Below are 14,232 nucleotides of genomic sequence, written 5' to 3'. Positions count from 1 at the left end.
TAGACAGACCGTCCGTCGACACAAGTATGTCTGAGTACCTTTCCCCTCACGGAACCACTGCAGAGTGCATTCCTCTCTTGCGTTTACCACCGTCCCAGTACCTCTGCCTACCTTCCGTTAGAAACCAACTAGTGTTAGGTAGGGAACGATCGAGGGATGCGCCCTGGCGACAAGATACGACAACGCTCAGGACCAATGGCCCAACTGGGCTGTGTATGGTTCCAATTGCCGGATCTTCCGTCCATACACTAGAATGACAGGCGACCGAAGGCGACGGAACCAGAGCCTGGCCAGGGGTTCAGAATCGAAGGAAACCATTTGCCATTGAACCAGGGCGCAGCCGGTGGCCGTCAGATGCTCGAACGTTCTCAGGGCCCACGGCGTGTCGGCCTCTCTGGAAGCACGGCGGCACGACCGGCACAACTGGCTGGAAAACCTCAATGTGCGACCCGGAGGCAGAGGAAATGGGAGGCCAGGTCTTGCATTCCCCATTTCATTCCGCCCCAATGACCATGACCCGCCTCCCACAAGCACCGGAAAACGTTCCTGGCCTGGAACTTCTCTGCTGGAACTCCAAACTGTCCAGACTGACTGCCTGCCTGTCTGTCAAACAAACATGCGAGGTGAGCACAGTCAATCGTTGGCATGAGGGAGGGGTGCGGAGGGTGGACCAGGTGGGTGGGGGCGGGGGAATCCTACCCTGTAGGTAGGTAGGTAGGTACCGATAGATACTATGTAGGTAGTGGAAGTCCTTCATTACGCGTTTCGCCCCTCGTCGACCTTTCCACCCCGTCCTCCGCTTGAAAGGAGATTCACGAAGTTCCGTCCAGAACTTTAGCGCCGGTCCTGCCCGATCAACCACTGCCGGCTGCCTCAACCACAACTGACAAACGGGTTTACCATGGGTAGAGACAGACTGGGGCAGGCGAGGAGGCAGAACGAGACACGGCAGGATGGCCACCAATGCTCACGATATCCCGCGTCGGTTCGTTTCTCTGGCTCTTCTTGTATGATACTCCAAGCCCCCCATTCTTGGCTGTGTACATGGTTCTCTGCTTCATTGGGTGACGACGATGGTGTGCACACAAGAGATATGCGTCCGTCGGGGCGGCTGTACGACAGCTCGGGTCTGAAACTTGTTTGCCTTTGCATCCATCAATCAATCAAGCAGCAGCTAACGGCAATCCTTCCTGGCCCCCCTCAATGCCATTCCATTGTTCGTTCGTGGGTTCAGTCAAACAGCCAATCAGTTAGTCAGTCCGCTGGTTAATCGGCGGAGCCTCTCTTGCGCCGAGGAGGCTCGATTGCGACTCAAGCTCGCTATTTTTCTGGCACAATATCTCAAACATCTCCAGCTAAGTGTTTTTAACTTATTTATTATGTACTTCGGTCGCATAACCACCATCCATGAGGTCCGAACCGGCGGCATGTCGAAGGACACTGGAGTCCGAATACATGCAAACATCTGAATTGAACACGATAGGTGGGGCAAAGATGATGCCCGTCCCACCGCCTCTTCCTTTTCGGGTTGCCACGGATTCTATGTACACACACTACTACGCGTACTGTACGGAGTACGAGCGCCTACTACACTAGTAGCGCATGTAATTGGTGTGTCCGTATTCGAATGCCCCAGCCCAGGCCTTGGGGGGAAGATATCGACCACATCTGCAAGAAGGTGGGCTTCACGTCCAACGGTCATGCCATGGTGCAATGCCTGCTACGAGGTCCACTTGCACCCGAGACTCCGAGCTCTCGACTTGGCAGCCGCTATACGACCGCATGAAGAGAAAAATGGTCTTCAGCTTCAGGTTGTCAACATCCGCGGGTTCCATATTGCGTGGCTGAGCTTCGCCTCCATTGGATCTGCGGCCATGGCGCTGATCGAAAGCCTATCGTACGCGCACAGCGAATAGTTATGTGGACATGGCTTACGTAGTGCATGTACCAGTGTACTTCGACCATGCTGCGTATCAGCACCTGCGGTTCCCGACCCGTCGTCAGAGATCCCCGTTCCGAGCTGTCAAGCTCAATAATATCCCCCCTTTGCACATCGTGTTTGGGCGCTCTTTACCACCTCTCATCACATGTACCCTCCATCATCATCCAGTTTGGGTGGGTCCATGTGAAGAAGGGTTCTTGGTGGCTCCAGCTTCTGGAGAATGCTCCATGTTTCCACCCATCAGCCATCACACCAACAGCCTGCAAAAGATCCAGATTTCCCCAGTTCAAACCTGTTATCGAAAACAGAAAACATCCGCTGACTGGCTGTTGATGTCCAGGACATTTTCCAGAACATCACTGGCGCGGACATCGACATCATCGAGTTTGGCCATGGCCCCACGGATAACCTTCTGACAATGATGCCTCCTTTCGAATTGGATGAGGTGATTTGCCATTCTCGTCTCACCAACCTCGGTGAGGAATAGCTTGTACGTACATTGGCCTTGCAGGACGCTGACACGGCCGGACTTTCCGGCGACAGGTATCATGAGAGTTTGGTGCCGTCGTGGAGCTCGCCCTGACATGGATACAGAGCAGCAATATGAGCTAGCGGCTATCCTTTTGTTGCGGGAGAACAGACTCGAGCTACGGCTCCCTCCCGCTGTTCCTGGGGTCCAATCATTTGTCAACACGCAGGCTCGGTCAGCTCCCGCCAACCCTCCGTCTTTCTTGGGACCACGCAAATTCGGGCTTTTTTCTACCCCGGCACACTACACACAGAGATACATGGCGAGTATCCATACCTGTTAGGGACGGCTTTACTTCCGGTACCCTGGCCAGGCACCCAAAACTATGATGTACTTGTACATAGTAAGCCTGTTTCACGCACTATAGTATGCCTATCAAGGGTTGCTTGCTCGGAGACTCGCTCTGCAATGAGGATTGTCCTTCCTTGTTTACTCGTTTACAATTCGACTCGTGTTCGCCTTGTCCAGAACTTTTCGCTCGGCCTCGGTCGCTGTAACCACCTCCCCAATTCACTTGTCCGTTGGCTGGCACCACTTTCCATCGATTTCTCTCCGCGATTGTGGTAGCTATGGCAACCCACCAGGCACCACTTCAGCTACCAGGTCGCTTCAGGCAACCCAGTAACCCAGCCAGCTTAGGACTGGTTAATCAGAGCGGGAGCACGGCGGGTAGGAGAACCGATCTCGATCACGCTTCATAGCGGAAGTGGCGGGCGGTACTCGGGTGCTCAGGTACCTACCTTCTAGGAGCTGCATCTGCTAGTCTTGACGAAGTGACCGGGGGTGGGACAGAAACCAAACCTTGGCATCCGGCCTTTCCCTACCGTAGACACTGGTGAGATCCGGTAAAAGCTAGGAAGCCCGCTAGCCAGCAAAAGCTAGCAGAGATCCTAGAGCAGCTAGCGGATATCTACCACGCTAATCTCAATATATAAAGCGGTCAACCTACTAGCCTACCTATCCACCCACTTGCCTACTTGCCTACTGCTGACGTAAATAACAAACCCCTGCTTCTGCCACCTCTAGATCCCTGTTTCTGCCAGCGCACTATACCTCTCACAGCGGCCGCGATGCCCCTTACCGTTAGTAGGTTTCCTAGCTTTTACCGGATCTCACCAGTGTCTACGGTACTTACCTCAACCCGACAGGCTTTTTCTGTCTTATCTTTCCCTCCTTCTTAAATCCTTCCTGAAACTACTGCACTCTTGTAAGACAAGAGTGTCGTGACGCCTGGCATCTGGGAACTGGGCCTCTTATCCTGGTTAGCCGTTATTTCTCAGATCTCTGAGCCCAGACCCCGAAGTTGACCAGCACCTCATGAGAGATCTGCCGGCCCTCTGACACGGAACCCTACCCCCCCATTCCTTTTGACTTCTCAGTCTCCCGGTGTTTGGGACAACTTGGGACGAAGCGACTTATCCAGGTTACCCATGTGTTTCCATGACAGACTTCCAGGGATATCGAGACATGCTCACTCGCCCTACTTTAGGCGCCGTTCTCTGGAAACCCAACTTGACTGAATTGAGTTGATCTGGTCATTTGCGACTAAGGATATGATGCACTGACTAGAGGACTCCACCCATACTGAGACTAGGTTTTCCTTCTCAGACGGAACGTGCCCAATATTGGTGAGGGAGCAGAGAATCCAGCTGCCGCGTCCGGTTAAGGGCTCCGAGAGCTTTAGTCACGATTCCAGAGGTTGAACCGGTGAGGCTTCTGCTACGCGACCGAGGCAGTCGGTCTACGCAAAACCTTACGCTTGGTTGGGGTTGGTAATCTCCGAGTAGTGTGCTCGGCTCTCGTGAACTAACCACTAGTCAATCATCCCTCACACCATGCATCGCCCGTCACTGTTCCTGGCCCGATGTCGTGTGGTTCCACACCCAGCTTGTAGGTCGAGTTGTGTCGGCTTGAAGTTGGCTGATAGAGTAAGGGCTTGGCTTGCCAAATCGTCACCCGCGTCTCCGCTCTTCGGTTGAGAAGTTGACAATGAATAGTTGCTACCCGTCCTGCATAGTAATGTTAAGGAAGTCGTGTTTTCTCGAAGAACTTGTGAATGTTGAACCTACGTGGAACTACTATACCACTTAAGATAACGACTTACATCCCGTCCGCCCAAATACTAGATGGGTTGAACGCCACATCTTCCAGCCTCCGCTGGACGTCCTTATATTATGCTGAAATTTTAAACTCTCCCTTCGTATTCCTGCTGGGTTGATGGAAGACGGGATGCGCTGGAGGAGGGGATGAGGCAGGAAGGGCTAAGGGGTCGGGATGGCGCTGCGGTTGTGTCCATCTATACGATTCCTCTGCCCTTCGCTATCCGCTGATCATGAGCGTGTGGTAAGGCTCTCTCAACTCTCAAGCGGGGGAGATAAATTGCTCGCGCTAGGAGGGAGAGGAAAGCTAATTTCAGGTGAGATTTGCGTCGGAACTCTTGGGTAAATACTTGCTGAAGAACATCGGCTTATGCGGCATATTATCACATCTAATGGCATATGTGTGGTCTTGCTCCGACATCAGGCAAGTAAAGAGGTCATTTGCTTTCGCAAAATCCAGAGGGCGATTGTACCTTCGAGATGCCTTCCACGTCAGCTCGCAGAAACAATACAGTAGCCTACGCCATCACACCGACAGATACCCTCGGCGTGAGATGGCGACCTCGAGACAATCATCCACAGTGAGCTTACACTAATATAGGAACCCATGATGGTCTTCGGTTCCTCGAAGTCGCGTGTGCCATCTATCTAAACTTGGCTGGGTAATCTCCTGCGGATAGGCATGCCCATTATTCACGCCACAACACCAGCGTTCGACAACTCGATGGAATAATCTCTGCCTCATGAGAGACCACCAGGAGGTTGTAGACCAGGTCACGTGTTTTAGCAGCTGTCGCATAGTTCTGGAATGTCTGCGGGAACGCCCCGAATCGCATGCGCAGCAATGTGCTTTCAGGGAGCCGTAATCAGCTTGTAGTCTGAACACTGGGAGATGGATGGCAACGGTAGCACCTGTTCTTATCATCCGGGAGTCCAATCAAGTGTTCGTTTAGACCAGGCGGTTAGAATTATATCTGAGGTTATGGATCCAGTAAGCGATCAACAACGAACCGGCTGCCATTGAATGCCCTCACTGTCCTTCATTGCTGTCCAGCTACGATTATGTTTGGGAAGAAAGCCAAGAGAATGATGGAAGAATGGACGGTGGGCGGCAATGCTCGATATATCTGCCATATCCATAACAGTTGGTGGAATCAAGATGGTACAGACTCATAAACAAGCCGTGTGATATACCTCGAACTTATGATTCGGTTTCCTCGTAGGGTCAACGCACCTCCGCCAATGTCATCAGACATATACCAGGCAAGACACCACATCCCAGTACAGCATGCTTCATTTCACTAGGTAGGACAGATAGCTCTTCAGAAGGTAAAAGACACACCCTGTTTCCTGGCTGGCCTCTCCGAGAGCGACATCTGTTGTTTACAAAGCCTGTGGAAGCCACCCTCGGTAAACATACTGTACTTCTCGCAAACAGAATGCCTATCATCTTGCTCCATGCTCAACCAGACAAGAGTAAGGTTGCTCCACTGCCTCACTAGACTGGTAATTAGATTATGTGTGATGTGGAGGTAAGGCGTGACTGGCGTGTTCACCCACAGTAATTGTAATTGCTGGAATATAGTAAGGTTTTCTGCCGGTGGTCCTGCCCGAGAAGGCGAGACGACATCTCTAGCTACACGATTAGCCGGCGCGTGAAGAGGGAGGCCGATCCCTCCGAGACTTCGTTTCCTCACGCTCGCCTCGCAGTCACGCTGACGTCACCTGCACGATGTTCGACTCACAGGAACATAATCCGGAAACTCAATCTCGGAGGCAGAATCTTTGCTTCATCAAACTTGCGATGCTATATCCCAAGTGTAAGACGCGGCGTCGCCAACGCAGATGCTTAACATGACCAGGGCAAGGGCAGACTTTCCCCGGATTCCTCCGCTCGCACAGTCCACATGTGGAAAATACAAGATAACCCCATATCAGCATAACATGAGACAATAGGTGGCATGTCACTGGGCCTGGACTGATGGACATGGAGCGCATATACAATGGCAGAAGTGGCAAGACAGGGCTGGGAGGCCGCCAGGTGACTGCTTTCGCAGCACGACATTTGGACTGGGACTGAAACGAGCCGAAGGACTGTTGGTCAAGGGGGTCGAAATGGAAGTTGTGCAAAAACCATTGAATACCGTCGCTGAGCCATGTCTTTTAAACACCTGACATTAATGCCGCCCGATCTACCGTTCGTCGTTATCGCGTTTGTGTAGCCGGCCAGCAAAAATCAAGCATGTTGATTTTTTTTTTTCCATTTCCCGTCCTCGAGCCCCCAAGCATATAAGGCTACTCCTCAACCCGTACACAGAAAAAAAGACTCTCCTTTTTCTTGCCGAATCACGCAGAATTCATGTTCCCCATGTCTCAGTTGGTAAAAAGGGGAGAGGGTATTTCCCGGCGGGGTGTGCGTTTCGCCTCATGTGTGGTTGTTTGACGAGTTTGATTTGATGCCTTTTTTAGCAAGCAAAGCACTGTGCTCTTGCCCTTGCCTTGACCGATGCAACCAATTCAGAATCCATCCTCAATACCAACTCCGTCCGATGATGATGGGCCGTTTTAAATCGACGAGGGGTAGAGCATCACGCGAACAGATGCGCCGAAAGAGCGGGTGGGGAGGGGGTTGGAGAACTTGGCGCGGACGACACCAGAGTTGCCTATTCCATATTATTAGCTGGGAAGAGCTCGAGATATTGTAGGCGGTTCGATCTGAATGGGGGGCTGTAATTACCGTGAGGGCGGGTGACCTTGCCCCAGATGACGCGGATCTTGGAACCGCGGACCTCCTTCTGAGCCTTGTAGACGTAGGCGATCTTCTTGCCGAGGTAGAAGCTACTCGCTGGTTAGCTGACGATATCTCCGAGTAGGAGGAGGCCACATACTTGGCAGCGTTGGTGTCATCAACTCCCTCGATCTTGATCAAACTCGTCTTGGGGTGGGTGACGTGACGGCTACGCTGGTAGCTAAGGTGACGTCCCCTGCAAGTGAAGGTTAGTCTCGGTCCATTCGGTGTGCGTAAGACTCGCTGCGCATCGTCGCATCGTTGGATAAGAGTGTCTCGAGGGGATAGGAGGTTCGTGGGATCAATCCACGATGCGTAGTCGGTCGCGGGGAAAATGCGATTTCGGTTTTGGGACTTACTTGACGTATACTGCGAGAAGTCAAAGTCAGCTCGAATTCAAGAAAACAGAGCAACATGTGATGCGGCATGCGGTGCGTGCGAATAGCCCGTCGACATCACGCATCGTCCAGGTTGATTGCGCAGCCGCAATCCGCATCGCCAAACTTGTGTTGAAGGATATTAGGGCAAACAACTCACATCTGTGACCGGCTTCCGAAGGCATTTTGGCGGTGGTTAGTATTCCTCGCTCCAACCAGAAGGGACTCGAGAAAGGAAAGTCAGAGGATGTCTTCACGAAAAAAGACTGGTACTCTGGTCGACGTCGGTTGGGTGCTTCGTGAATAATGCAGGCGGCTCTCGATAGGCTCAACACTGATGCGGAAAGGAAGGTAGGGTAAAGTGACCCTACCTGCCACATGAATTTTTTACCGAAATCTAGGCTAGCCAATCAAAGCGCATCCAGATGCTTATCTCAGCAGCCCCCTTACATGGGGGTCACAGGATAAGATGAGTCCCACTGTGCCACAGTCGAGATCACGTGCTAACTGTGGGCTGGGTGGTGTGGCTTGACCGGATTCAAGTTCGGCATCTTGGCAACGCGCTCCGCGTCCGGCATCTATAACTGCACGCGGATGTGGGCTTTGTGTTTCTCTCAGCCCATTCGGCTTTGATACAGGTGCCGACCGGGGGTCCGTGACTCTAGATGCATCTTTCTTTGCCCCGACCGCCCTCGCCCCTTCATTCGCCCGAAGTCTTGAGAAAGCCTGTCCATGACCAATGTGTGCATCATGGAGTCGAGTAACAATGATTACACACACCTTAAATGAAGAAACACAAACCGGCTGGACCTGAGTTCCAGCATCGGTTAGGGTATCTGTGGAAAGCTTAGGCACCAAACCCGCCGAGTTGCGAGACAGTTGCTGGTCCGGCTTCCCAAAGCTTCAACCTCACGGGGTTTTCTGAACAGGCTCGATGTCTTTATGGAGCGTAAAACAACAACAAGATAAAGATAAAAAGGATGAAGGAAGAGGGGAGAGACACAATCTGACAACCACGCAGAAGACGTCCCAACCAGTTTCCTGCTGAAAATCATACAGTATCGGCCGATATGCTTGCAATTTTGTAAATTTTGGACCACTGGGTTGAACCCGACAAGAAACTGCTCCGCGGGGGCCTGGAGTGGGCTCTGGAGATACTCTCAACTGCTTAGGCGGTGGTTGTGGTAATATATGACTGGTGTTGCATAAGCCACGAGCTTCAACGATTGGCACGCCTCGGAGGGGTGGGCATGCGGCAATTTTTGGCCGCCAAACACTGTGGGTTTCCAGGACACTGCAGCAGAATTTCATGCCACAGATGCATTGGCCAGACTGGTGTGTATGGGGCTTACTTTGCAGAACTGCGAGACTCCCACTATGACAACATCGGAGTTAATGGGATATTTGGGGGGGCAAGATGCAAAGGAAACGTTCCCAAGCATATCCGCCTCCAGCCGTCATGCAGGCTAGACGGATAGATACGACGACTCTCCAATGCAACTGGACCTCAACGATAAAGGTCAGAGTGATAGATTTTGTTGCTAGGGTGCAGCGTTTCACACAGGCTGGCCGACCCACGCCCGCTCCCACCAGCTGTCGCGAATACCACCCGCCCTCTTCACAGGAAGACGATCTCAGAAGCAGTAAAGTCCGATCGGGAAGCTCGGTGGTGTCCGGCGTTCGGGAGAGAAGGACTAGGACTACCGTCGTAGGAGCTGGAACCAGCGATGGAGCCCAAACCAAGATCAGGAATGCTCAATGCTGAGCGGTTCAAGGCGTTGGACCCTTTTAGGCCCTTGCTATCCGCCCGCCTGAGGTCATAAGTGTGGATATTGTTTACTGAGGGACTGATCACTTGAGTTGCTAGGCGTCCAAGGGCCGAGAATCCCGCACGTCTGCGTGTGCGTGTGCCTGCCTCGTGCTAAAAGCTGCGCGGAGGACCGACAGGGCACACGGTCTTTTATTTTTGTCCTTACCCCTTCCTTTCCTCTGATGGTTTTGTATTTCTGGAGTTCCGGCGCGCTCTGACAGTCGCCGGTTCAAATAATCCTACTGCAACTTGCATACCACGGTATGCCTTGGCTCCCAATCATCCAAAGTACCCGCGCTGCTCGAGAAGTATGCTTCGGACAGGGGTCTGGCACTTGTTGGGTAGGTAGGTATTTTACCTTCTTGTCCTGTGTATATACTATATAGGTCGCCTCGAGGCCTCGATGGGATAGCGACGCATGCACACCCTACAAGGACCTACGCCAAACGAGATGGGTGCTTTATAATCCAGATCCGGCAAAGATATAGACCCTCACTAGTCTGCTTACAAGTTAGTGACGGATAGATTGCCTCTATGCATCAAACCCAATTGCCCACCACCTGGTCCTACCTATGCCGTTGTCGCTGGGACAAATCAAGGACACGGTAGGCATGACTGACTCTGTGCACGCTGGAGCTATGTCAGGAAGCTCTGACTTCTAACCAAGTGCCGAGGGATCTGCCCCAGCTCATAGGCATTGCCATTGCCGTATTGCTGATGGCTGGTGGACGCAGTGAGCTCAAGACCGATAGATACGTGTAAATCTGGGGTGGCCTCTGCCCTCCCCCCAATCCATTGACATCAGCCCTGTTCAAGTTCCGTAGTCAAGCCAGCAAGATGAAGTGGATTATCCCGGCGACTTGACTGAGGGGCCTGTTCTGGCAAAGAGGCGGCGAAACCCCTCTGGGAAATTTCATTAACAGCCGCCTGCTCACTAATCCTTTGTCCGTCTCCGTGTGCCCAGCTCTTGATTCTCTCCACAGCTCCGTCAACAGTCCGGTGAGAGCAGGCGCTGTCTGAAGAAGCGAGACTCACCTGTGCCAACCCACTTACCCATCAAGCGAGGCTTGCTCTCTGACTGATTCGCTTCTGGGCGCAAAAAGGCGAGCCGCGGTGCGGTTTGCAGGAACTCGAGTTTTCCGCAAGTGTCCAAGTACATACAGTATTTGCCGCGCTATCGCGTAGCGAGCAGGCACGAAGAAGGGGCCTTCGACTGTGAGTAAGCTCCCCCTGGCCTCCTGTCCTGCTTTGACAACCCTGGTCTGTACGCTACTAGGAGCAGTACGCCGACCTGATCTCAAGCTAGCTGCTAGTGCCAGGTGCGTACCCATAACCTATCCCCATCCACACAGGCCATATCCATACTGAGGCAGGTCTGCGCACCCCTACCTCGAAGATGAGGTACATCTGTGCTTCGTCATTACTAAATACCCCAATCCATCCGTTCCGGATTCCGCCCAGTACTTCTTTCCAACACCTCCCCAACTCGCTCTTCTGCCTTTTTGCTTGTCGACTTGGTTTCCTGCTATAGAGGCATACCCACCCGCCTCTTCTCTACATCTCTCACACCAAAGAACATTCATAGTCGAGCCAATATTATCACCGGCTTCCTTCACAATGGCCGACCACACCTCCGCCGCAGCGTATGTCACCCCGCCTTCCTTACCCCACCAAAATGCCCTTATGCTGTTTACTACCACTCCGGAGCCTCGCCAAGCATCATCAACTGCTTGGGGATCGACTGTGTCTTGCGAGGCGCAATCGCAACCGGCGTCATCATTTCTTCGAGCGCAAATTGGCTGACACGGGCGCGCCTTCCACAGTTCCATGGAGCTTAAGGAGAACACCGTCATCGTCGTTCTCGGTGCCTCCGGAGACTTGGCGAAAAAGAAGACTGTGAGCAAGCAGATTCCAATCCCTTCAAGGCCTGTCAAATTACTGACCTTCTTTACAGTATCCTGCGTTGTTCGGTCTGGTACGATCTACTGGCTCGCATTGAGATGCCGTACCCGCGGGCTTGCCCAGCTAACCGGCGCAACAGTACCGAAACCAATTCCTTCCCAAGGACATCAAGATTGTCGGATATGCACGCACAAAGATGGACCATGAAGACTACATCCGTCGCATCAGGTCCTACATGAAGACCCCCACAAAGGAGATTGAGCAGCAGCTGGACGACTTCTGCAGCCTCTGCACCTACGTCTCCGGCCAGTACGACAAGGACGACTCATTCTTGAACTTGACCAAGCACCTCGAGGACCTTGAGCGGGGCAGGCCCGAGACTCACCGTCTCTTCTACATGGCGCTCCCCCCCAGTGTCTTCACCATCGTCTCGCAGCACCTGAAGAGGTGCTGCTACCCCACCAAGGGTATTGCGCGCGTTGTTGTATGTGCCACCTTTGACCTCATTTGCTTACGGATTGGCTGACCCCGTGATGACTGCAGATCGAGAAGCCCTTTGGAAAGGATCTTGCCAGCTCCCGCGAGTTGCAGAAGTCCCTGGAGCCGGACTGGAAGGAAGAGGAGCTCTACCGCATTGATCACTACCTAGGCAAGGAGATGGTCAAGAACATTCTTATCCTCCGCTTTGGTAACTCTTTCTTCGGCTCCACCTGGAACAGACAGAACATCGACAACGTTCAGATTACCTTCAAGGAACCCTTCGGCACCGAAGGCCGTGGCGGCTACTTTGACGAGTTTGGCATCATCCGCGATGTCATGCAGAACCACTTGCTTCAGGTCCTCACCCTTCTAGCCATGGAGCGCCCCATATCCTTCGCCTCCGAGGATATTCGTGATGAGAAGGTGCGCGTCCTCCGCGCCATGCCCGCCATCGAGCCCAAGAATGTTATCATCGGCCAGTATGGCAGGTCTCTGGACGGCAGCAAGCCCTCGTACAAGGAGGACGACACTGTCCCCAAGGACTCGAGGTGCCCCACCTTCTGTGCCCTCGTTGCGTATATCAAGAACGAGCGCTGGGACGGTGTTCCTTTCATCATGAAGGCCGGCAAGGCCCTAAATGAACAGAAGACAGAGATCCGCATCCAATTCAAGGATGTCACGTCGGGTATCTTTAAGGATATTCCCCGCAACGAGCTTGTCATGCGCATCCAGCCCAACGAGAGTGTCTATGTCAAGATGAACTCCAAGTTGCCCGGTCTTAGCATGCAGACTGTCGTCACTGAGCTTGACCTGACCTACCGCCGCCGCTTCTCCGACCTCAAGATCCCGGAGGCTTACGAGTCGCTGATTCTGGACTGCCTCAAGGGCGACCATTCCAACTTTGTCCGTGATGACGAGTTGGACGCTAGCTGGAGAATGTTCACTCCCCTGCTGCACTACCTTGACGACAACAAGGAGATCATTCCCATGGAGTATCCCTACGGTAAGTTTCCGTCTACTTTCTGCCCTTGACTTGATCGCTAATCTGTCCACAGGATCCCGTGGCCCTGCTGTCCTCGACGACTTCACCTCGTCCTATGGCTACAAGTTCAGTGATGCGGCTGGTTACCAGTGGCCCACAACCTCTGCTCAGGCCCCCAACAAGTTGTAAGTCATGTTGTGCGCGTTTAGCGTAGCTATTATACATAGAAGAATTGACCCTAAATGATGTTGTGAACAGCTGAGCACATCCCCATCACACCACTACAAAAAGAAAAACAAAAGACAAAGACAAACCACACTTCAGCCATCGTACCTACAACATCCCCTACGTCGCTGCCTCTACTGCATGCGCAACGTATTATATCCATCGAAGGGAGGGCATAGATTTCAAAGAAGACAACATAATCAAGGTAAACCAGAAGGAACACCTACGGGTGGATACTGGTAGGCCAATGGAAATTTCTGCACTGTGCTTGGCCGGGTCAGGGAGGATAGAAAATCAATGAGATTCACGTTTTCAATGACTTAATTATTTTGTTTCGATTTGCTCCTATAGGTACTTGACGGTGTTGATCGCGTGTGTATCAGCTGGACATCATGACCTGAGTGAGGTGAAAGCTCCAGTCACTAGGCTGACTGGCGAGTCATTCAGGACCGTGGTACCATATTAGTCCCAAGACAAACGTCATTATTCGGGGCTTTCCAACTCATTCGGCCAGTCTTGTGCATTTGATCCTGGTCCAACTTCCTTTGATTGACGATCCAATGAATACCACAAAAGCGGCCTGAAAGTTTCGGCCTCAAAGAGTGTGGCAGCCTAATGAGCATGTCCCTCATCAAAATAGCTACACCGTGACATAAGAGCAGTGGGCATCGCAGGAATGAGATCACTATCCGAATGATGGCGGAGCTTGCCAGTAAACAGTTGATAAGATAAGATTAATTGATTGGTATTAGGTACGTACGGTGGAGTCGTTAGGGACGACTCATACTTGGGGTATGCGAAAGTCACATGACACGCCCAGCCGGATGAACAACAGGGACAGTGGCTGCTAGAGCCTGCCCGAGAAAACTGCAGGCTCAGGTAGCACCTTGTTCCTCGTTTCCACCTTGCTTGCCTGGCTGGCTGGCTGCACGTCGCCATCGCATCACCACCTTCCCAATTGCCCGGCAGTCGACGATTTGATTCTTTTCGCGCTCTCCGCAACCAGTGTCATCTGAATTCCCACGCATTCGAATTCCCGAATAGTAACCCGCCCTCGACGGGATTTTCTGATATCGATATCGCGTTTCCCCCATCAAC

General features: G+C 52.6%; 2 protein-coding genes across 2 annotated transcripts; one reads left to right on the top strand and one right to left on the bottom strand.

Moving 5' to 3' along the window:
* Window positions 1-6,820: 6,820 nt before the first annotated feature.
* LY79DRAFT_534327 (ribosomal protein L35Ae-domain-containing protein) lies at window positions 6,821-8,070 on the bottom strand. Its single transcript, XM_060556421.1, has 4 exons — window positions 7,896-8,070; window positions 7,718-7,727; window positions 7,459-7,554; window positions 6,821-7,408 (listed from the first exon to the last, which is right to left on the bottom strand). Exons 1-4 carry the CDS (start codon window positions 7,918-7,920, stop codon window positions 7,234-7,236), a joined length of 306 nt encoding a protein of 101 aa, XP_060421162.1. The 5' UTR covers window positions 7,921-8,070; the 3' UTR covers window positions 6,821-7,233.
* Window positions 8,071-11,192: 3,122 nt separating this feature from the next.
* On the top strand, window positions 11,193-13,374 carry LY79DRAFT_27207 (glucose-6-phosphate dehydrogenase). The gene is made up of 6 exons (XM_060552031.1): window positions 11,193-11,441; window positions 11,500-11,520; window positions 11,587-11,931; window positions 11,991-12,930; window positions 12,983-13,094; window positions 13,168-13,374. The coding sequence occupies exons 1-6, from the start codon at window positions 11,373-11,375 to the stop codon at window positions 13,169-13,171; spliced, it is 1,491 nt and encodes a 496-aa protein (XP_060421161.1). The 5' UTR covers window positions 11,193-11,372; the 3' UTR covers window positions 13,172-13,374.
* Window positions 13,375-14,232: the final 858 nt, after the last annotated feature.

Source organism: Colletotrichum navitas (genome assembly GCF_030913465.1).
Source record: "Colletotrichum navitas strain CBS 125086 chromosome Unknown LY79scaffold_1, whole genome shotgun sequence".
NCBI classification, from domain to species: domain Eukaryota; kingdom Fungi; phylum Ascomycota; class Sordariomycetes; order Glomerellales; family Glomerellaceae; genus Colletotrichum; species Colletotrichum navitas.
The sequence above is the reverse complement of the archived record's forward strand: the minus strand, read 5'-3'. Positions and strand labels throughout refer to the sequence as shown.

Bases quoted from the DNA above. Each gene is read 5' to 3' on its own strand.
- LY79DRAFT_534327 (XM_060556421.1), bottom strand. From the start codon at position 7,920: ATGCCTTCGGAAGCCGGTCACAGAT. The intron at 7,409-7,458 runs GTATGTGGCCTC...ACCAGCGAGTAG, and splicing joins GATGACACCAACGCTGCCAA to CTTCTACCTCGGCAAGAAGA.
- LY79DRAFT_27207 (XM_060552031.1), top strand. From the start codon at position 11,373: ATGGAGCTTAAGGAGAACACCGTCATCGTCGTTCTCGGTGCCTCCGGA. The intron at 11,521-11,586 runs GTACGATCTACT...CCGGCGCAACAG, and splicing joins ATCCTGCGTTGTTCGGTCTG to TACCGAAACCAATTCCTTCC. The intron at 12,931-12,982 runs GTAAGTTTCCGT...ATCTGTCCACAG, and splicing joins TCCCATGGAGTATCCCTACG to GATCCCGTGGCCCTGCTGTC.